Source organism: Narcine bancroftii, chromosome 13 (genome assembly GCF_036971445.1).
Source record: "Narcine bancroftii isolate sNarBan1 chromosome 13, sNarBan1.hap1, whole genome shotgun sequence".
Classification (NCBI taxonomy): Eukaryota; Metazoa; Chordata; class Chondrichthyes; order Torpediniformes; family Narcinidae; genus Narcine; species Narcine bancroftii.
In genome coordinates, this window is record NC_091481.1 from 77,273,921 (window position 1) to 77,298,533 (window position 24,613).

Here is a 24,613-nt window from a genome sequence, read left to right on the forward strand (position 1 = left end):
AGGAGCCAGAATTGGTGGACTGATGAGATCTCGGAAGGTTGCCAATATCAGGAAGGGCTAAGAGCTTGGGAGAGATACGACACCATGGACAGAATACACTCCTCCTGGACTTGTAAGATTCTGTGATAACAAGCTTAAATGTCAACAAATGGGGGAACTTGGACCCTAATGAACCCCCAACAAATCAAGGTAACACAAGAGGCAGGGTAAGATGAATAAAGGAGAATTGGTGGGGTGTGGAGTACATAGAACATTACAGCACATTATAGGCCCTTCGGACCATGATGTACCGACCTATGCATATATATTTAAAAAAACTAAATCCTCCTTACATGACCCTCTATTTTTCTTTCATCCATATGCCTGTTTGAGTCTCTTAAATGCCCCTATTGTTCCAGCCTCCACCACCATCCCTGACAATACATTCCAGTCACCCACAATTCTGTATAAAAACAAAACTTATCCCTGATGTCTCACCTAAACTTTCCTCCCTTCATTTTGTACAGATGTTCTCTGGTGTTTGCTATACCCTCTCTGGCTGTTGACCTTATCTATGCCTCTCAATCTTGTAGGCCTCTATTAAGTCTCCTCTCATTCTTCTTCGCTCCAAAGAGAAGTCTTAGTCCTGCTAACCTTGCTTCATAAGACACATTTTCCAATCTAGGCAACATCCTGGCGAATCTCCTCTGCTCCCTCTCTATGGGTCCCACATCCTTCCTGTAATAAGGTGACCAGAACGGAACACAATATTTCAATTGTGGTTTTATCTGAGATTTATAAATCTGCAACTTTACACTCGACTCCTGAACTCAATCCCCTGACTAATGAAGACCAACATACCATAGGCCTTCTTAACTATCTTATCCACCTGCACGGCAATCTTCAGAGATGTATGGATTTGGACCCCAAGGTTATTCTGTTCTTCCACAATGTTAAGCATCTTACCATTAACCACATACTCCGCCTTCAAGTTTGACCTCTAAAATGCATCACCTTACCCAAATTGAACTCCACCTGCCACTTTTCTGCCCAACTCTGCAGCCTGTCTACATCCTGTTGTTACCTATGACAACCTTCGACACTATCTACAACTCCTCCATCCTTTGCATCATCCGCAAACCTTCTGACCCATACCTCTACATCTTCGTCCAGGTCAACAGATCCCCGCAGAACCCCACTAGTCACTAACCTGCAGGCAGAATAGTTACTGCCCATTACTGTTTCTACAGGCAAACTAATTCTGAATCCACACAGCCAAGGTTTAATAGATCCCATGCCTTTCTGAATTAGTCTCCATATGCACCACATTGACCACCCTACCTTCATAACCTCCTTACAAAAACTCAATTAGGCTCGTGAGGCATGACCTTCCCCTCACAAAGCCATGTTGACTATTCCTGAGAAGATTATAAATGCTTGCAAATCATGTCCTTAAGAATCCACTCCAATAAAGAGTAGAAGGCGGCTAGAAACCAAAAGAATAAAATGACAAGCTTCATCCCAACTGCTCCTTCACATAATGAACAAATAAACTGACATTGACAAGAGCTAAAATTTACAAGGAAGATGTGCTCATTCATGTTGCATCCTTACTTTTCTTTTCAAAGCTGGATGTTGGCAGCTGGGCGAGCCTGCGGATGGGTAGTGTTTGGCATGGGTATGTGCTGGTGAAGATCACGTCATTTGGAAGTGCCTGGTCAATAGCTGCAAGCTGGGAATTGGAGAAAGTTGGTTCCCTTCGACCACTGCAGATGCTTTCATCGGACAGCGTCCTCTGCAGGCTCTTCCGTGAAGAATGCTGAAAAGCAGCAAGATGTTCCTTTTTCAGGAAAAGGCATAAACAATCATACAGCACGGAAACAGGCCCTTCAATCTACCAAGTCCACATTCACCATTAATCTTCTATTTGCACGAATCCATTTTTAACTCCTCCTAAATTTTTTATTTAAACATAGACCACGGTAACAGGCCCTTCTGGCCCACAAGGCTGTGCTGCCCAAATGCACCAATTAACCTACAACCTTCCTATGTTTTTGAAAGGTGGGAGGAAACCCAGGCAGACAGAGTGAACATCCAAACTCCTTACAGACAGTGCCGGATTCGAAACCGTGTCGCTGGCACTGTAACAATGTTGCGCCAACCGTTACACTGACCAATTCCCTCTGATTCTATCAGCTTCTTTACAGTAGCCCATTAGCATCATCCACTCATTTCTGAGTGCAGTGTTTGGAAAGTAGGAGATCCTGAAAGTGACCCGTGCAAACTCCACATGCACAGGGCCAGAGGTCAGGATTGAGCCTACGAAGGCTTCACAGAGGCTGCGTGCAAATGCTTGAGAGTCACAAAGAAGCATTTTTTGATCACAGGATTCAGGAAACTTTTGCCAATACTTGCCCTCGACATTGAGAATAAGTGCACGTTTCTTGTGATCTTTCAATTCAATCAGGATTTCATGATACTCCGGGGGGGGGGGGGGGGGGGAATGAATCCCCAACAAATGAAGTTAACACAAGAAGCAGGTTACGATGAATAAAAAGTAAACTGAAGAAAATGCACTAAGTAATGTGATACTGCATCATTGCTTCACTGAAGTGACACATCATGCCAAGTTCAAGCTGGTACAAGAAGGATACCAATGACCAGGAGAGCATATCTGAGCCAATCGGTTACACATACTTACTAGAGCGTGAAATTTCACACCGTAGACAATGACTGCAAAGGCACTGGCACCAAATTTACTTCACAGCTCAGCACTCAACTCACTGACCTGTTCTTCATGGCTGGGCTTTGAGCTAATTCGTGGACTGCTGACCGAGGCTTTTTAAAACTTGCTCTCACATCCGTAAATGATCAACTAACTAGCTTCCCCCTCTGTGCGGTGGATTGTGATAGGGCACTAACACCCAAGAATACGAGAAAGGAGTCACCTAAGAGACCCTTGGGCTGGCTCCACCATGAAAGATGGTGGCTGTCACAATTTTCAATTTCCACCTCAGCTCCATTTTCCTGTTTGTTCCCCTCAAACCCTCCTATAATGTAAAATTGTCCACCTCAACGTTGAGGGGATTAAAAAAAAAACACACAGCAGCGCTGCTGCTGGTATAGACCCAGGGAGAGCGGCGAGTGGAGGCACAGTACTCCTCTGCAGGATCAACTGACCTTGTCCTAATGCCGACGGCTCTGTGTGTGCTTTAAACGGCCTGTTAAAGGAGCCAACGGTGGTGTTATTTAAAATGCTGCAACCACAAGGTCTGCGCTCAAGATGGCAGTACCTGTGCTGGCAGCGGCCTTGACTCTGGGGGAGCAGTGGACCCAGTAACAACTGGAGACAAGCCTACAGGATGGTGACCACAGCAGCTGAAGAACCCACACAGCCCTGCAGGCTCTTGGCGAGTTGCAGTCAAAAGGACTCACGCAGGCTGCGGGAGACTGGCTCATGGAAACCCAGGTATCGGAGCCGGGATTCGAGAGGGTGCTGAGGGCATGAAGGGCTCCCAAAGGGCCTCGGGCGCGAAAGGCTCCCTGATCTTATTGGAGGATTGGATCTGGAGTTCGGGTTTTCCAAAAGGTCTGTGTGACCTCTGAGGCTGCGTGGGCGGCTGGAGGTGAATCCACGGACACTCAGTGTCTCTGAAGGAACTCTCCTTTGCTTCTCATTCTGTTATTATAAGGGGCGCCAGGCAAATCTATGGCGACTCTGCCTTCCTGCCAGTCAACTAAAGGAAATTTCATGTCATATTACATTTTCTGTTTTATTACGTGACAATAGAAGGATCTTGGAACCTCCAAACTATCTCTCTTGATTGTATCACCATTTCACCCCACTTTTAGAATGTCATCTAAATCCTTTTTGGGATGGAGGATGAAAAGAGTGCACACCCACACCCTACACATCTGTTACAAAACCTCCTTATTCTCAAACTCCAACTGCTTTACATTAAATTAACATGCTGTTGGCTGTCTTAACTACCTGTTGGACCCGTCTGCCAACTTTTTGGGATGCATGCACTGGAACTCCCAGGATCCCCCTGACATCATTGAGCCTGTTCCACGAGTTCCCTGTGCGCGGTTTGCTAGTCCATTGGCAAGAAAAGCTTGGTAATTCTGGCTCCCTCCACTCCCCCCCATCTCCCTCTGACCCGCCCACATCAGGACGTACAAGCATTTCCCTATCGGTCTCCGGCAAAGGGCTGTCCAGCAGAATAAGCTTCTTCAAATCCTCTTCAAGGGTGGATTTCTGGGCTCTGCGCGGCGATCGGAGGTCCCGTAAAGATGCCCGCAATCTGGGCTGCCCAAAGACATTTGTAGAGGCAACACTGGATGCCCTGGAAGGTGATGGAAAAGAGAATGAATAACACAGGATTATTATTGTTTTCAGCAAACTGGATTATAAACCATTCGTCCTTCAAAGCTGAAGAGAAACACGAAAGTCTGCAGATGCAGTGATTGTAGTAAAAACACAGAAATGCTGGAGGAGCTCAGCCGGTATAATGGGAGAGAGGAGATTTACCAGGATGTTGCCTGGATTGGAAAATGAATCTTCTAAGGCAAGGTTAGCAGAGCTTGGCCTTTTCTCTTTGGAGCGAAGAAGGTGAGAGGTGATTTAATACAACATCGTGAGAGGCAGAGAGATAGAGAGCCAGCCCCTGTTTACCTAGGGGAAGAGTAGCAAACATCAGAGGACATCAGTAGAAAGTGAAGGAGGAAAGCTGAGGGGAGACATCAGGGGCAAGTTTTTTTTTAAATTTTACCCAGAGTTGCGGGGACCTTGCCAGAAGTGGTGGTGGAGGCTGGAACAATCGGAACATTTAAGAGACTCTTATACAGGAACATGGATGAAAAAATAGAGGGTATGAGGTAGGGAGAGTCTAGTTTTTTTTTGGGGGGTGAATATATAGGTCAGTATAACATTGTGGGCCGAAAGGCCTATACTCTGTCGTATACGCACATATGTTCTTTGTATAATGGATCAAAGATACCATGAGATGTATGAAAAGCAACAAGTTTGTTTTCCTCTGCTACTGAGGCATGATTTTTTTGTTTATATACCGATTTCTGAAGTGAGCTATGTGTTTATCTTTTGCTTTTGGGAACTTTATTGTCTACGGACGATAACACACAAAGCAGGCTTGGGAGTGTGTGGGAAGATGCGAAGGATGCCTGACCTCTAACTCACTGCAGATGTGAAAACCAACTGCACGACACTGGACAAACCAGCCCAAGTCCCATGGAATGAGAAGGGGGCAATTAACTTTTAAATTCACGTCTTCCATGGATCTTGGAAAATTAATGCTATCTGATGAGCTGAACAAAATTTCTTCCCAACGAGTCCATACCACCCTATTACACCCAAATGACCTTCAAACAGTGGGAGCACACCCACACAGAAACAGGGAGAACGTACAAACTCCTTACAGACAGTGCAGGATTCTAACCCCTGGTGCTGTAACTGTGTTGAGCTAACCATGCCACCCTCTCGACAGGTTCTCCCACTCAAGCCAATGCGATTCCATGAAAATCGCTACTGTTTCTGCCCGATGAAGCCAGTGTTTCAGCTCTTATGCAATTAGATCATGGGATCATTCTCAGCCATCGCCGACCTATAGAGGTGCAAGAGTGCCACAAATTTAAAATACGTCCCGAGGCCTCGCCCATCTCTATTTCTCCCTATCCCTGGCAGTCGTGCTTTCTGTTGTCTGGAGCTTATTTTCTGGAATTTCCTCCATGAATATCTCCCCATCTCTTTAAAGATGGGCGCCCCATCTCAATTCCTCCCATTATGCTGGCAATCAAATGTGAATGGAATATACTCCTGTTCTGCACCTTTTGGAGGTTTCCCAATATCAAAAATGCTTTACAAATCCAAGTTGTTGATGCTGGAAGAGCAAAAAAAGTCACAGCATCTGTGAAAGCAAACAGACGCCTCATCCCTTCAGGGGAGAAGAAACTGAAGGGAAATAAAACGAGCGCACTGCATGAGGTTTTCATGTGGAAGAAGGGAAGCCTTTTGATCATACTTACAAACTTCTCATACATACTTGTGAGAACAAAAACATTTGCCAACTGACAATTGGAGCTTCGTGCAAGTACTGTGGCCAAATCACACCTCCCACCCTAACCGTCTCGCAGCAGAAATATTTAAAAATCTTCAGATCTCGGGGGCCAGCACAAATTGGTTTTGATTTCTCCCTCCTAACGCATCGTGGTCTCTGAAGGGAAGCTGTGAGCAGGTTCAGAGGGGGAAGCAATGCTGAGGCTCAGCTCTCCACTCTCCACATGTTGCCAATTATGTTCCCCTCCCTGATGAGGCAACAACATGCAGCAAATGTCAATGCAATGGGCAGAGTGGGAAAGGCATCGAGGTCGCTTCATCCTGTGCATGTGGAAACGTCGTGTTCTTTCCCCTGTGCTGTGCTTAAAAATTCAATTCATATTTTGTATGTATTTGTACACTTCCTTGCTGGAAGGTCCAAGGAATTATCAATATTAATAAAGTTAAACCATGATTGGAAGAGCAACACCTAACTTTCCGCCTGGGCCCTCTCCAACTGGATGGCATTGACATCAACTTCTCTGGTTTCTGCGAGACCACTCTTCATTTTCTCTCTCTATCTATCTCTCTCTTCCAACTCTCCACCCCCTTCCCCCTCCATTCACAGAGATATCTCCCCCCCCCCTTCCTTGTTGGTGTGCCCACCCTCCCTTATCCATCTATTAGCTCCTGCCTTTGGGACTGTGTTCCTCCTCTATCCATTCCCCCACCATTTTGTTTGGGCGTCTCCCCACATTTTGCTCATACCTTGATGAAGGGCTCAAGGCCAAAATGTTGGTGATGTTATCTTTATCTTTGCTACATAAGGTTTGCTGTTTGACCTGCTGAGTTTCTCCAGCGTTGTGTTTTTACTATTAACAAAGTTATATGAGTATTAAAATGTTAGGAAGATTGAAGCCTTTGGATTCGGTTCCTACCCCCAAATGGATATCCTTGCAATCAACCATATCTACTCCCCAGTGTTAGTGATCTACTTGACCCAAACCTCGTACCTATCTATAGGAAACCTGCCATTCCTTGGTACTTACCACTTTCCCCATACTCAAGCTATCGCACTCTACACACCCTAAGCTCTGCTGCCACTGACCTCAGCCAGTCAACCAGTATCCTTGCTCAACAACAATGGCATCCAAAGCCCTGGATATCTCCAATCTAACATTGAAGGCTGTGTGTCTATTACCTTCTATCTTTTTTATTATTGCTATCCCGTCCAACTGAAATTCTAGCTGGCAACTTGCATATCAGCCACCTTGGCTCTCTGCCACCTCTGAGATACCTGTAACTCAACTTTCTAGGAAAGTTTTATCCACCCCTCAATAATTCAGGATTAAGTTCCGTCCTTCAGTCAGGCATACATTTTACTTCTTTAATGCAAGGTGATGTTACTGAACGTGTCAAGAAATTTTGTCAGTTGACCAAACTGTATCCTTATTCTCAAAAATAATTTTGTTTGCCCTAGCACAGCTCAACGAGTCAGCGTTGAGAATTTGGGCCTCATTCAAGTCCAGGAGTCCTGATAATAGTTTGTTATTTCACTGTTAAAAACAGGAATGCTGCCATGTTAGTAAAGCAGCAGGAATAGGCCCCTTGGTCCCTCAAGTCTGCCTCCTCATTCAATGTGATCCTGGCTGATCACACCACCAGTTCCCAGTCTTCCATTCCTCCTCTCCACCAGTTCCCAGTCTTCCATTCCTCCTCTCCACCAGTTCCCAGTCTTCCATTCCTCCTCTCCACCAGTTCCCAGTCTTCCATTCCTCCTCTCCACCAGTTCCCAGTCTTCCATTCCTCCTCTCCACCAGTTCCCAGTCTTCCATTCCTCCTCTCCACCAGTTCCCAGTCTTCCATTCCTCCTCTCCACCAGTTCCCAGTCTTCCATTCCTCCTCTCCACCAGTTCCCAGTCTTCCATTCCTCCTCTCCACCAGTTCCCAGTCTTCCATTCCTCCTCTCCACCAGTTCCCAGTCTTCCATTCCTCCTCTCCACCAGTTCCCAGTCTTCCATTCCTCCTCTCCACCAGTTCCCAGTCTTCCATTCCTCCTCTCCACCAGTTCCCAGTCTTCCATTCTCTGATCTTTATATAGAAGAGTCATTAATGTGCAAGAATTTTCCCCTCTGTGCTTTGTCTAACATTCTTCCCCTCAACCTCCGAGAGAGACTAGCGACTATTTGTTCCTCACCCATTGGGTCCCATTTTCCCATCCTGACAATAATCTGCTTAGAGTGAAACACAAATGTCTGCAGATAATTGTGATTGTAATAAAAGCACAGAAATGCTGGACGAGCTCAGCCAGTCTTGCAGCTCCCAGAGGAGGTGAAGCTATATTGGCAAAATTGAAGGCCTGAGCCCTTTTTCAAGGCATAAACAAAAAGCAGGCAAGTGTCCAGGGAGAGAAAGGGGGGGAGATTGAAAGGGGGAGGACTCCAGTCAAAGACAGAAGGTGTTAATTGGATATGATAACAAGTGAGAATTGATTTTGGCTCTGTGAAAGGAGACAGACTGAAAAGAGAAGAGAGAGAAACTAGGAGAAAGGAGACAGGGGTTGGTGAGGTTTAACGGAAACCGGAGAAGTCAATATTAATCCCCAGATGGAAAATGAGGTGTTGTTCCTCCAATTTGTCAGTGCTCTCAGTCTGGCAGTGCACGAGACCATGGTCAGACATGTCAGCAAGGGAATTGGACGGCAAATTGGAATGGATTGGGAGATCCACACTATTGTGGCGGATAGAGCTGAGGTGCTCATCAAAGCCCATCATATCCAATTAACACCTTTTGCTTGTTGGTCTGGAGTCCTACTTCTCCCATTCTTCTCCCTTTCACTCCCAGTCTTCATTCAGAAGCCTGCCTGCTTTTTGCTTATACCTTGAAGAAGGGCTCAGGCCCAAAATGTCAGTAATATAGCTTTACCTGTTATGGACACTGCAAGACCGGCTGAGTTTCTCCAGCATTTACTGTGTTTTTACATTAATCTTCTTAGGGCTAGGTACAGAAGAGGGCTCAATATTACCCTGCTCTCTGTGGGGAAGAGGCTGAGACAGGACTGAGGAGGCAGTGGTGGTAAGAGTGAATGACTCTGCCAATACTCCTCCCAGTCTTTGCGGGGAAGTACTCCAGCCCTTCCCTAATACTCCATGAATGGCGAAATCCGGTATAATCTTATGGCCTCTCACTCTGGGCCACAGCCTAGCCACGCCCTGTAATGAACAGCATCTTTCACAATTCACAGTGCCCACCCATATTTACACTCATTCAAAAACAGAACCTGCTGACCTTATTAATCTCAGTGAAAGGCATGAAGGCTGTTGAAATGGGGTCCCTGCATAGAACTGCTGCAGCGAGCTGCCATTGTGTGGCAAGCAAACAATGACCCTGCATCACAACAAAGCAATTATTCTCCATCAAATCTGCACTGCACTGCTGTTTCCTTTCACATGCCCGTGACAAATAGATAATGTAAACACTTCAAGAAGTTCATGCTCTGCTTTCATTCAGGGACGAATATTTTTCTCATGCCAGAAAAATTATTCCCAGGGTAAACATTTTTTTTAAATTTAAAATCAAACAAATGTGTTGTTGGGATTAATGTGGAAATTATGTGATTTTATTGCCACAGCCTTAGCCAAGCAGACAAGAAGAATGGGACTGTTGGGAAAAGCAGGGGTTGCTTGGTTTGTGACATAAAAAAGCATTTCCACTGATTAGCTTCAACTTCAGTTCAAATCATTCTGCTCATTTTGTGACTTGACACAAAATCCTTTGAAAGTACTATTTAGTTTACACATCAGATGCAGTGATTGAGGGCTTCTCGAGTTTATTAGGGCTTTGGGCTACTGCTAAGAAGCAGCTATGCCGGATGCTGGCTTTCAACCAGGAACCTCTGCTATTGAGCGACACACCAATCGTGTGTGTGCAGAATGTCTCAGCTCAGTTCAGCTCGATGACGCTTGTGTTAACCACATGGTATTAAAAGGACATTGACAGATGTGAATTTTATTTGATTGATTTTTTTTTTAAAATCACATTTTATCTAGCACACAAAGCCACGACATTAAATTCCTTTGCAATGATAAAGATAGTGGGTTGAGATTTTTTGGGATTCAAATTAATAGAAGATTCTCTGAGAACTGTCAGATATCCAGACCTAATTCAAATGCTTAAAATATGCTGACAGTTGGCACAATTCTCATTCCAAGGGAACCAGGACATTACACAACAGAACAGGCCCTTCAGCCCACAATGTAGTGCCGACCGATCTACAAGTACCCCCCCCCCCAAAAAAAAACCCTCCCAATCTCATAACCTTTTATGTTTCTTTCATCCATGTGCCTGTCGAAGAGTCTCTTAAATCCTCATCTTGTTCCGGCCTCCACAACTCCGGCAATGCATTCCAGGCACCCACAACTCTCTGGGTAAAACAAAACTTACTCTGGCGTCTCCCCTGAACTTTCCTCCCTTCACTGGGTGCAGATGTCCTCGAGCGTTTGCTATTCCCGCCTTGGGAAAGGTGCTGCCAATCTATGCCTCTCATAATCTTGTAGAACTCTATTAAGTCACCTCTCATCCTTCTTTGCTCCAAAGAGAAATGCCTTAGCTCTTCTCACCTTGCTTCATAAGACATTTTCCAATCCAGGCAACATCCTGATAAATCTCCACTGAACTCTCTCCATAGCTTCCACATCCTTCCCATAATGAGACGACCAGAACTGAACCCAATATCCTTAGTGTGATCTCATCCTGAACTCAATCACCTGACTAATGAAGCCCAGTATACCATAGGCCTTCTTAAGTATCTTATCAACCTGCACGGTGTAGAGCTCGTCGAAAGAATCAAAGACTTGTTGATCCAAACCAAGGCTTTTATTAGCAAAAGACAGGAGCTCTTCACAGGTGGCCGACCAGTCCGGAATGATCCGACCTGGCTAGGGACACAACCCTTTAAGGCCCAGACAATAGGCGTGGCTTAGCTCTCAGCCAATCGCTGTAAGCACAGCCTAGATACAGTAACTATATACACTATATACATTGGTGATAGATCTGTTCTATCACACACAGCGATCTTGAAAGATCTATGAATTTGGACCCCAAGGTCCCTCTGTTCTTCCTACAATTAACCATGTACTCTGCCTTTAAGTTTGACCTTCCAAAATGCATCACCTCATATTTATCCGGATTGAACTCCATCTGCCACTTTTCTGCCCACCTGCGTATCCAGTCTATGTCCTGTTGTAACCTATGACAAACTTCAACACTATCCACAACCCCTCCAACCTTCGCGTCACCCACAAACTTATTGATCCATCCCTCTACATCTTCATCCAGAGGAATAAAATCAACGGGGGATGGATGAGGGGTGGGTCTAGAACCGAAGCGCACATCTTATCTCAAGGGGCTGACCCCACAAAATTCAGGAGAAAGACGCTCTTTCTCTAAGAGTCTGCAAGCTTTTGCAAGTCTTTACTTTCAACAGCTCAGGATACGGAGACATTTTGTATATAATCAAGGCTGAGACCCATTGGGACTCCGAGAATTAGAATCAGGTCAGAGGGTGAACTGGTAACATGATCGGAATGGTGAAGTGGGGTTAAGTGAGCTCGTGGTCTACTCTTGCTTATCTGTGTATTCTCTAACATCCCAATTTAAAGATTCTCTATTTTGTTAATTTATTCCATTAACAAAGACAGCTTATTTTCCTTCTACAATTTAACACCCGTTCTGCCTCCAGGGGGATGCACTATTGTAATTCGGATCTGGAGCTCAAAGATGCCTCAGTGAATTGAGGCCAAAGGTGACCACTCCTGCACAGGACTGAGGAACCACTGTTGCCTCTCCGGTCTGGGTGCCATTGTAGGTCTTGAACCCACATTTTAACCCAAGCTTCCAAACTACTAATCCAGTGGTGGTTTTGCCATTGTGGAACCATCCCTGTCTTTATTTTAAACATCATGGAAAATAATTCAACAATAAAGGGGGGGAAAGATGGGGTGGGGGGGGCGGGAGATTTGGAGGGGGGGGGGCGGGAGAGATACTGTAGTGAAACACACTCATCTACCAAAGAATCCATAACCAAACTAAACGGCAGTACTTATTAATTGTGTAGAAACATAATGGCTTTAGCCCAATCTTCGTCATCAATCCTAATACAGTTAATGGTGGTCACACAATGCCAATGCTTTTAAGAACCTTGAAAAGAATGAACTCCAAAGAAAGCCATGAATATCAGATTTCGTTTTTTTTAAGGGAGAGAATGGATGAAATGAGAACTTGCAATGTTTCTGGCAGTGGGAAGTTCAATCAATGTTCAAGAGGAACAAGTTCAGAAAAATAGAAATGAAGCATCAATGCAGTGGAGAGCCAAGGAAGACTCCAATGAAGTTGGAGTGGATTTTCATCTTCTTGTGCTTTGCGCAAGAGTCAAGAGATGCAGAAGTGGTGTTCCTGCTAGCGTTGAACCCTTGGGATTCTAGAGCAATAAAGAATGTCAACACTAGGGATAGGTATAAAAGGTACCAGGAACTGTGGTATAGGAAGCAAATAATTGACCGACCCAGGGTCAAAGCTGCACGTCATCATTGCTTTCAGATGAACTGTCGAGAGACAAAGTAATTGTGCAGAGATTTTGAGTCACCTGCTTCTATTTGCTTCATAATTTAGGTCTGGAGTTTTAATGTGTACAATCAATCTACAAAATAGCATGATATTGTCACACACTGAGGGATGGGTCATGACTGATTTTTTCCAGCATGAGCAATTTGACCAATTTAAATTTTAAAAATTCAAGATATTTGCAATGCCTTTCCATTCATAGATGTGTCAATAAATGCTACTCATAATTCAAAATCAGCTACAGCTAGGGAGTGATATTACTTTTCCGCTCTTCTTTACAATGGGAAACATCTTTCCTGGGTTCTGTGCAATCAAGGCTTCCTCTCATTGGGTACTTAAACTGGCAGAGATTTTTCAGAACGCTCAAAGACTATCAGTGCCGTGACACACCATGCCAGAACAAAGGTTCAGCTTGTGGGTTAAAAGCCCTCATCTTAGATCCAACAGGGAATTTTGGGGGAACAAAAAGCCTTTAGTCAGAGATATGGGAATGTGGAAACCACAGGAAGTGGTTGAGACAAAAGTAGGATTCATTGAGGAGGAAGTTGGATAACCAGAACAGAGAAAGGAACAGAAGAAAGACATGCTTAAGTGAACACTGGCATAGACCAGCGGGACTGAATGGCCTCTCAGACCTACACAGTCCTTGACACATCTTGGTGCATGATGCAAAACTAAACCCCAGGTCCCCCCCGTCCCCCCCCACCGATTCCAAAAGACTGTTTGCAAAGCGACTCCTACATTTTTGTCTCGGTGTATCCAGAAGGTCGACCCTGGTTGGTGCTGGATGTTTTTTTCCACCCCGTTGGACACATATTCTTCACATTCTGGTAGGAGTAGAAAGATTTGGGGGCAGAAGCAGAGAGCTGAGAGCATGTCATCAGTGGCTTGGACACATCCAGAGGTGGGGTCTTGTGGGTGTGACTGCCATGTCCAGGCCTGCAATTCAAGAGTGTTGGAAAAACAAAATGAAAAATGAATGAAAATAAGCAAATAATGAAATGATAGGTCATTCCACACAATAGCCACCTTCTCGTTTTTTTTTTGTTGAGGAAAATGCTATTGCGAACATCCAAAAAAATATTTTTGAATCTTATCACAGTGGACAATCTTCAGACTGATCACGGATGACCACTTGCAAACAAGGAGTTCGCAGAGGAGCACAGCACGTCAGACAGCATCCGCGAGGAGAAATCCACGAGTTGGACGCTGTCTGACCTGTTGAGTTCTTCCAGCAATTCTTTGCTTGCTCAAGATTCCAGTGTCCACAGCTTTTGTGTTTCTCTCTGGCTGACCTGTTGATTGATGCCCATTTTTGGCATTACTAGGAATATTAAATTGCAGAGCTCAATGGATGGATTCTTTCCCTCAGAGGAAGAGGATGGTTAATGTCAGAAAATCCTCTGGATACACAACAGGAAAAGAAGTTGTCATCAAGTTGCAGGGAGTTCTTCAGACAAGCTCAAGGTGAAACCCCACACCAAACAGCAAAAGATTTTAGACCTCGCATGTTAAATAGCTTTAAATTCCTAGGAGTGAATGTCGCCAATGACTTGTCCAGCCACATCAATACGATGGCTGAGAAAGTGCATTGGCACCTCTACTTCCTCAGAAGCCTGATGATGTTCTGCATGCCCTCAACTCCTACAGGTGTATCAATGACAGTATCCTGTTAGGGTACACAAAGCCCTGAAACACCTGAACAACATACATCAGGATGCACTTTATCGATACAGTTCAGCGTTCAACACCATCAGCCCCTCAAAACTGATGAGCAAAATCTAAGACCTTGGACTCAATACCCCACTGTGTAATTGGATCCTGGATTTCCTCACCTCCAGACCACAATCAATGAGGATTGGCAAGAACATCTCCACAATCTCCATCAGGGTTGCGCTCCTGTTCTACTTGCTATAACCCCTATGACTGTGGGGTTTGGTATGACAACAATACAATTTACAAATTCGCTGACAATACCTCAGTGGTGGGTTGCAACAAAAGGGGCAATGAGTCAGGATAGAGGAGGGAGATTGAAAACTTGGCTGAATGGTGCACCAACAACAACCTTGCATTCAATGTCACCAAAACCAAGGAGAAGATTGTTGACTTCAGGAAGGGAAAACCAGAAGTGTATGATCAAGTGATCATTGGGGAAATCAGAGGTAGAGGGGGGTGAGCAAATTGAAGTTCTTGGGAGTCACTACCTCATAGGATCTTTCTTGGACCCAATGGCACCAGGAATTTACAGAGGTTTGGTATAACATCAGAAACCCAGCCAAATCTTTACAGATGCATGGTGGGAAGTGTGCTGACCGGATGCATCACGGTCTGGTGTGAGGACACCGATACCACTTAGCTCAGTGGTTCTCAACCTTTTTCTTTCAACTCACATCCCACTTTAAGTAATCCCTAGGCCATCGGTGCTCTGTGATTAGTAAGGGATTACCTAAGGTGGTATGTGAGTGGGAAGGAAGGTGGAGAATCGTTGCGCTAGATCCAATTGTTACTGAAATATTTTGCTTGAGAAAAATTGCCATTTCCTTTGGAGTTCTGAAACTCTGCCTATAGGTATGATTAAAACAGGGGTTTTCAAACTTCTTTCCACCCACTTACCACCTTAAGCAATCCCTTACTAATCACAGAGCACCTACGCCATAGGGAACACTTAAGTGGTATGTGAGGGGAAAGAAAAAGGTTGAGAATTACTGACTTAGCTGAAAACCCTGCAAAAGGTAGTGGACACAGCCCGGGACACAACAGGTTGCCTTTCCTATATACCAACTGATCGCCCTCTGAAACTCTGCATTTCTGTACTTGTGTCTTGCTTACAAAACAAACTTTATCACAAGCAATAATGGAACTTAATGACATCAAGGAGTGATGGAGTATGAGGGGCGTACAAGATGAAAGGGATTGATTGTGTGGATGGCCAGAAGCTTTTCCCCCAGGGGCTGAAATAGCTAAGACAAGGGAGGAGAGTTCAAAGGTACTTGGGAGTAATTACAGGGGGGGGGGGGGGGGCGGGGGGATGTAAGAGACTATCCCCATCTCTTAAGAAAAAGGCCTCCCCAAATAGCAACCCCACTCACCTCATTTAATATGCCAAAAAAGCTTCAATTAATGTTCAGTTCTTCATCGATACTGCACCCCAATGCAGAATGTTAACACTCACAAAATCAAAACTTCTAAAGGGGAAAAGATCTCTGCACACACATGGCTAATTTGGTAGAGGTGGTAAATTATTTTTTTTTAATTTAGAGACACAGCCCTTTCGGCCCACAAGCCCATGCTGCCCAATTACACCCAATTGACCTACAATCCCAGTACATTTTTGAGATTACTTTGACCAATGGATTCATCACATTACCAATGCAGTGAATTGTATACAACTCTTCCATTTAAAAAATAACTGGAGTACCCGGAGGAAACCCACGCAGACAGCACGGGATTCGAACCCTGGTTGGTGGTATTGCAACAACATTAGTGCGAACTGCTACGCTAACTGTGCTGCCCCCAATGTGAAATAAAACACGGTCTGCACCAAACAGTTGGACCTGAAGCTCTGCATTAACAATTGTCAGGTCGCAGAAGATTGCAAAGGTCACCTGCTTGGGAATCCAAATGATTCAGACAGATTTTATGGCATTTTAAAATGGAAACCCAAGGCAAATGATTAGTCAATCTTGTGTCTGTGTAAGAAAACCAATGGGAGTTCAAAGTTCAGATTTATCGACAGAGAACATTCATGATAATCACATAATCCTGAGATTCTTTTTCCTGTGGGCCAGGCAGAATTTCTACTTATTGGTAGAGCAAAAAAAAAACTATATTCAAGAAAAAAGATACATCTACGAAAGTTAGAAATGCAAAGAAATAAGAAAGAAGACTGCAGTACAGGGAAAAAAAATTCAGTAATAAATAATGTGCAAAGAGTCCTTAAATAATCGAGTTTTCTGTTCAGATGTCTGATGATGAGGGATGGCAACTGTTCCTGTGACTTGTGGGGGTCTTTTAAAATGCATGTACAGTTAAAAACCCCTGGTATCTGGCACCTTCAGGGATTGGTAAATGCCAGATAAGTGAGTTTTCAAGTTGCTTGAGATTGCATGTTGCGTGAATGGAACTAAGCATACCAATTTTAAACCTGTATTTTTACCCATTTATTTTTCATAATCTCTTTTGCCAGTTGCTAATTGCTTAAATTCTAGATCTCAGGAGTTTTACAGTACTATGAAATAGTTTGCATATAAATACCATGCAGAGGACATCAAGATTTGCATTACTTTAAATATTGGACTTCCTCACCAGTGTTCTGACCTTGTAACGAAAAACTATCCCATGCAACATACAAAGATGCAGTGTTAGAGATTCTTTTGTAAGTAAACCAATTTCATTGCATGCAAGAGACAAAAATGCAGTTTCATAGAGATCAGTTGGTAAGGAACAAAAGCAACCTAATTTTCCTATTTTGAGCTTTGTTCAGCTTAGCAGGTTCCTGAATCTGGTGGTGCGTAATCCGCTACTCACGAATCGTCTACCTGACAGGAGGGGTTTGGGGTGAGGAAAGTGTGGGATGTCTTTTAATATGTTGGTCGCTTTTCCATGGCAGCAGGAAATCACAGATGGCCAATGGAGGGGAGGGGAGGTTCCGTGATTGCCAGAACATCATTCACAACCCTCCGCAGTTTCTTGCAGTCTTGGGTAGAGCAGTTCCCCACCACGCAGTGATGCACCCTGACAGGATGCTTTCAATGGTGCACCTGTCGAAGTTGTTCAAGGTCGCAGGTGACATGCCAAACTTCCTCTGGCTTCTGAGGAAGTAGAGGGTGTGATGCGTGCTATCGGCCATTGTGTCGACGCAGATGGGTCGGGACAAGTCACTGGAGAGGTTTATCTCTGGGAACTGCACCTTGACACCATTGATGCGGACCAGGGAGTGAGCTCCACCCTTCTTCTGGAAGTATATAACCAGCTCCTTGGTCCTGTTGACATTGAGGGAGAGACTGTTGTCCTGGCCACTATTTCTCTTCTGTACCCACCACCTCATCGCTGTTAACGATCCTGCCTGTGACGGTGGCATCTATGTTCATTGTAGATGGAGTTGATGCGATGTTTAAATTTAGCTCCGTAATGGGCCAATTCGGCCCGAAAAGTCGGTGTGGCCCAATTTAGACCCCATTAACCCATACCCTGGTACGTATTTGAAGGGTGGGAGAAAACCCACGCAGACATGAGAACGTACAAACTCCTAACAAACAGCATGGGATTCGAGGGTGTTGCACTGACTGCTACGTCAACCATGCTGCCCATATAGTTTGGTCAACTATATTTCAGTGAGGCATCACGGCAAACGGTCTTTTAACCCGGACATCAGGTAGTTTGTCACCATTGTTTGATGACATCAGAAAAGTGTAATATTGAAATAAAACAATGTCACGATGGGTGCATATTTAAGAATATGGGTCTGCAATTTTAAATACCATGTCTGTAACACAGATGGTAGCTTGTACTCACAAGTGACAGTGGAATTTCAACAGCCCACAGTGGTGACACAAAAGTAAAATTCAGTTAAGACTGCATCTATGTATAACAGATGCCAGAAGCAAATTACAGGGCTGCAATCTGATCCTGTGGTTCAAGAGTTTTATTAATAATTTAGATTAGGCTGCATTGATCCCCAGTTAATCAAACGTTCACCATAGAATTTGAACTGCGTGATCTCGTTCATTCCGATTATACGACTTTTCTTCCAGATCAGAAGATATTAATGCTCATTCCTTGAGGTTCAAGGATGAGCTGTCTTCTGAAAGCCACAGCTGCCAAAAATAAAAAAGGAAAAAAGCATTTCAGGGCCCCGCTGCAACAGTTTGTGGGTCTGCCTCAGCAGGGCAGCTATGTCGTCTTTAAATGGCGGGCGATGAACTTGAACAACTGCAAATGCAGGGAACATAAACTTCATGGCAAGTTGCATCAAACCTTTACTTTGAGGAGACAGTTTGGGACGCATCCGCTCGTCCCGACAAAAAACTCACAAGGAATGGCCCTTTCCATGTAAGATCACTAATGCGGACACAAACCAAACGTTTCTGAGCTCTTCTCACTGGCACTTCACTTCAGTGGGATACACATCTAAACAGCACTCACTGCAAGGCTATTTGACTATTGAAGCCACAACAGTTCTATCCACGTCCAAACGGATGGTTCAACAGCCCTATTCTCCTCTTTCCTCTTATCAATGAACACTCCAGTCTTTATTCAGATGCCTTCCTGTTTTATTTGCTTGAACCTTGAAGAAGGGCTCAGGTCCGAAACGCTGCCAGACCAGCTGAGTTCCTCCACCATAGTTCTGCGTGTTTTTACAACAAAAATGACAGTTTCTATAGTCTTTTGTGTTTCACCCATGGGTATCGTCCACATCGCACACCAGGGTGCAGGGTAAACCATTGACTGACATCAGCCGACAGACCACTGAACCAGTAATACTCGATTCCCCTTACTCACTTTGCGCTTCCCAAGAGGACCGAGCCGAACAGGAGGTTGTTCTTACCGAGGATGCGTGCCTTCGCTGCTGCTATTCACACCAAAGCTGGCGCTGATGCTGTGAGAAGGACCGTAGATTTTCACCCTGTGCCCCTTGCTTCGGCAGTTGGTGTTTAGTGCTGGTGACGAGTCTCTCCTCTTCTCCATGCAAGGCTGTGCAGAGTCGAGCATGCGGCTGCAGTAGTCCTGAAGCTCGCTGTAAGTGAGCGAGGTCTGCATTGGCTTCTGCGGCTTATCTCGTAGAGGAACTGCTCTTGCAGGCTTGGCTGCTGTTGTGCCCGTGGCAAAGGGACTGGGTGCATAAAGGGTGGTGTCAATGCCACTGTCACTGGATGCGCCTTTCACCGAGGTCTCAAGGTCAACCTCCATATGTTCCACATTGTCAAACCATCTTTCATCACTGTGGCTGCTGGAGGCATTGCTGGACAGTGTGTTACTGCTCGACTGACTTGAGTAATGGGCATCACCCTGTTAGAGGCACAGGGACAAAAATAGAATCAGAACAAGAGACACAAACCATGCGTAACCTTTCACGCAGACAGCCCGACAGGTGTCTACTTTATACTCCAGATAAAGGGTTGAGCCAGTCATTCGAGATTTTATGACAAAGGAGCAGAAATAGGCCTTTCAGCCCATCCATCGAGTCTTCCCCGCCATTTAATAATGAGCCCATCCATCGAGTCTTCCCCGCCATTTAATAATGGGCCCATCCATCGAGTCTTCCCCGCCATTTAATAATGGGCCCATCCATCGAGTCTTCCCCGCCATTTAATAATGGGCCCATCCATCGAGTCTTCCCCGCCATTTAATAATGAGCTGATCCATTTTCCCACTCAGCCCCATTGCCCTCGCCTTCTCCCCGTAATCTTTGATGCCCTGGCTGGTCAAGAACCTATCAATCTCTCCCTTCAAGACACCGGGCCTCCAAATTCCATAGACTTGCCACCTTCTGGGCTGGAGAAGCTCCTCCCCATCTCTGTTCTAAATGGGCACCCTTCAATCCTGAAGGTGTGCCCTCTTGTCCTAGACTCTCCCGAGTGGTCTGACGCTCCTCGTATGATAACCCTTTCATTCCCAGAATCATCCTGGTGAACCTCTTCTGAACTCTCTCCAACATCACCACATCCTTTCTTAAACAAGGAGTCCAAAACTGCTCAACATGACAAGTGGTGAGGCTGCCAAGTTTGGGTGTGAACCCGAGCCCCCACCCTTCTCTCCTCCCTTCCGGGTCCAGGGAACGGGAAAAAAAACCTATTAAAATCACTACTTCTTTAATAGCCTTCAGTGTGGAATCACAAAATTTAAATTAGGTTATTCAGACTTATTCACAAGGAGTATTCATGCTGTTGAACAATGTGTTCAGAATGAATTAAAGATTGAAGGAAAAGTCATTACATTCAACACCCACATCAGGATTATCAATGCACTCTGCCTGCCAACTACAACTCAGTGATGAGCTCTACAGAACTGGTGTTCATCAGTCAAGGACAGAATGCGGAAAGGCTTGCTGTATAAGGCATGATTGATGGAGATTGAGTGTTCCACGGCAGGGATCTGTGTAAACCATGCCTTTGGGAGAAAAACGGGTAAAATAATATCAAGATTTTCATTTCTACAGCACTCCAGCCAATGAAGTACATGTAATAAAGTAAACATAAGCCAAAACACACAAAGAATGCTTTTCTTCAGTGAAACTGGATGATACAAATGTTGGCCAGTCCTTTAGGGAGCTCTCCCCCGCACCCACAACACCCTCAGCCTGAGCAGAGGCCCGGATGAGTCAGCTTCCTTTTCTGGAGTGCAACTTGAGCCACATCTCATAGTTGGGGCAAAAGCATAACCCAATGAACCACAGCTTACTATCTATCCTGCCCTTTCATGAGATGACCAGACCAAATGTGGTTCACAATGGAAATGTGGTCCTCGGGAGGGGGGGGGAGAAGAGTGCTTCTGGGGGCCCACCCCCAAAAATATCAAACCATTCCTCATCTGACAAGACGCACATTAGTAGATGACCCAAATAATGACACTTACTTTGGCATACCGGCTGGGGGAATCCTTGCCTGCTCGCTCTTGCTTAGGGAGGCGCTTGAAGATATTATTTCCAGAATTTGAGTAAATTTTGGACACTGCTGGAACATGCCACAAAGGCTCTGAAATAAAAGAACTGGAGTTTTTAAAATACAGTAGCATATTAAGTTTACTGTATACATTTATAAATAGCTTGCAAGACAGCAGATTACGCCCAACTCAAGAAACCAATAGGATCGCTTGCTCCTTCTAACAAGATGCGAAACAGGAGAGGAACAGAAGAGGTGGATCCAGCAAACAACCATGTAGGGATTTTTGTCACTCGTATATCCATTCTCCTCGCCTCCTTTTGAGGGCAGGGGACTTCCAGTGAGCTGTGGTTATACAGGGGCAGGACACCACAAATGCAATAAATCATTGCGTAGAAACTGAAGCGCAACTATCTATTTAACTGAGGAACATTCCACAGCAGGTTGCAATACAAGCGATCTCAATCCTCAGTCTGACCTTCTCTGGAGACTTGCTGAATTGTGGGGATTCAGCCTCTAGAAAAGTTTTCTTGGCCTTGGAAGGGGCATAGGCCTCCTTCACCAGAAATAAGAACAAGGGTTAAAGTGGGCTTTGCATCCCTTGCAATCTAAAAGTCAATCTAACAGAGGTCTTTATATTCTAAAAAGAATGTACAGAGTGAATGTGCTCTGGGAAGCTAAAGAGTAGGGGGCCACAGATCCAAGAGGCCAAAAACTATTCAAGGTGATATCTGAAAATCAATGCAATCAATCTCTTTCCCCTAAAGGTTCCAGGCCAACTATCATATTCTCATGTAAAAGTCGATACTGTGTAAAACTCAACCCCCTATTTTTGGGCCAAAAATATGGTAATTTAGTCTCTCACCTGGCCCCAGCCACCAGCAGGCTCCCAACAACTCAGTCGCAAACTCACGCCTTGGCCCCAGCCACTGTCCCACCGGAGTTTCCTATGCCTCAAATGCAGATGCCACCCATCCCTGGCGTCCACCCATCGGAGCTCCCGACACCTTAAATAGACTTACCACCTAGTCCCCCACCCATCAGAGCTACCAAAGCCTTGAACGGGACTTACCAGCCACTCACCCATCAGAACTCCCGACGCTGTGGTCAAAAGTAGTTGACCTCACACATTTAACATTTAAAAGTGGTCTTAAAAAAAAACTTGGATTTTACATTAGTTGTATGATAACGCTTTCAGGTTAGATCAATATTCTTGTCAGGTGAGGAGATTCGATTGGCATAGCGCAACGCCCTTACAGCACCAACGATCGGGACCAGTGCTCAAATCCCATGTTGTCTGTAAGGAGTTTGTACATTCTCTGTGTCTGCGTGGGTTTTCCTCGGAGTCTCTGGTTTCCTCCCACCATTCGAAACGTACTGGGGGTGTACTTTAATTAAGTGTAAATTGGGTGGCTTGGACTCGTGGGCCGAAATGGCCACATTTAAATAAATAAGACCATGAATTAAAGCCTGATATCCACATCTTTAATCTGGAAAGAATACAAACCAGATTCTACTCAAACTGGAGGGGCTTGAGTTACATGGAGAAATTGGATAGATAGGGTTTTTGTTGGGACAGTAGGAGGAGAGGGACACAGCAAGGTGAATAGTCATGTCTTTTCCTCAGGATAGAGAAGTCTAAAACTACAGGACAAAGGCTTAGGGTATTTAAAAAGAACTGAGGAGTAATTGTTTCCATATGGAAGATGGTGTGTATATGGGATGAGCTGCCAGAGGAGGTTGTAAAAAGGCAGATGGATATACAAATAACAGGAAAGCTTTCGAAGAATATGGGCTAAATATATGCAAATGGGATGAGCTCAATATATGCAAATGGGATGAGCTCAGAATGGCAACTCGGTTGGCATGGACGAGTTGGGCCGAAAAGCCTGCTTCGGAGCTGTATAGATTTATAACTCGAAAGAGAGATGAGCTTCAAATCAGACATTGATGTGTACAACAGATCTAGGGGTGGTGTGCATCTTTGAACACTCCGACTCCTTTTGCAATCTTCAACACTTTGGGTTCTGAAGGCAACTGCAAAAGCCTTTCTGGTTAGGCCTCCTGATTAAACAGCTGCAGTCCAACACCAAATGTCAGAAGTGACAGGAGTCTGGGGCTGGTGGACCATTACCTTGGGATGAAACAATGCTTTCTGTGGCTGAAGGGAGCATGGGGGAAGGTGGCAAAGCAAATCTGAGACAAGAGAACAGCTGTAAGGCAAAACTGAAGCCAACGTTGGAGAAAGTATAATCGAGACAGGGAATCAAAGGATTAAGGCCACCGTGCAAAAGGATCACTGCAGCTGGATGAGGGTCGAGAACATTTACAGCCCGTCCAGCCACAGAAGCTTTCCTAGAAATTACACACAGAGGCCACACACAGTTCCAGCAGATTCATTTTAAATCTCTTGATTTTAGGAAAATGAATTTTTTAAAAAATCCTTACAAACGGCATGGTTCGTTTAGCAGTTAGCGTAATGCTATTACATGAGAATGTAAGAAAGAGTCGGCCATCTGCCCGGTTCAGCCTGCTCTTCCATTCAATGAGATCATGGCTGATCTGATGATTGGCTCATCTCCATCTCCCTACCTTTCTCCATAACCCTTCATTCCCCTACAAGATAAAAATACAACCCGGGTTCAAATCTGGAGCTGCCTGTAAGAACTTTGTACGTTCTCCCAGTGCCTGAGCGGGTTTCCTCCCACACATCAAAACCTACAGGGGTTGTAGGTTCATTGGGGTGTTTGGGCAGCAAATTTAAATTTGAAACCCTAACCATATCAGTGTTAGTGACCTCCCTCTTCGGCCCCTGCCACACACATGCACATACACAAGCGTGTACACACACACACACACACACCTAATTTATCTGCTGCCAGTAGCATTAGCCACAAGCGATCTGCTAAAAGCTCTCATGTCCTGCGGCCACCACAGTTCAAGCACAGCTGTTCTGCTCAAATGTTATTGTTTAATTAAAGCTGGGAAAGAGCTGCATTCAATTACAAAATATATCCTTCCTTTCATCAGGCAGGTTAATAATGATTGGGCAGCAGTGGTTAATGCTGCAAATCAAATAACTGGACATATGGTTGCTAATTTGGAAAAAGTGGGGAAGTGGAAAAAGATATGTTGTGCAGTGTGACATCCTCAAAAGGACTTTTTTGGAGCTACCCTCCTTTTGCAGGATCTCACATTTGCAACTGCATTTCAGAATGGTGCCGATATATTTTTCTAAGCTCCTGCTCTTCTCCCAGCTATGCTTTCACCCTGCCTCACGCAGCATTGAAGCCTGCTGTCCCACATTCATCACCCAGCAACCCCAACTTAAGGTGTGCCGGCTCAAATCGAAGCTTCTACC

At 44.9% G+C, this 24,613-nt stretch overlaps 1 protein-coding gene across 11 annotated transcripts in view; it reads right to left on the reverse strand.

Moving 5' to 3' along the window:
* The window catches only part of sipa1l3 (signal-induced proliferation-associated 1 like 3), a 244,325-nt gene that overhangs the window by 19,534 nt on the left and 200,178 nt on the right, over positions 1-24,613 (reverse strand). For 10 of the 11 annotated variants that reach the window (XM_069908182.1, XM_069908176.1, XM_069908178.1 and 7 more), the window contains 5 exons: positions 21,227-21,345; positions 19,200-19,660; positions 13,394-13,591; positions 4,160-4,325; positions 1,594-1,798 (listed from right to left, as the gene is read on the reverse strand). In XM_069908182.1, coding sequence (XP_069764283.1) covers positions 1,594-1,798; positions 4,160-4,325; positions 13,394-13,591; positions 19,200-19,660; positions 21,227-21,345 — 1,149 coding nt within the window. The remainder of the gene's footprint in view (positions 1-1,593; positions 1,799-4,159; positions 4,326-13,393; positions 13,592-19,199; positions 19,661-21,226; positions 21,346-24,613) is intronic. The other variant, XM_069908184.1, reaches the window with a different exon arrangement.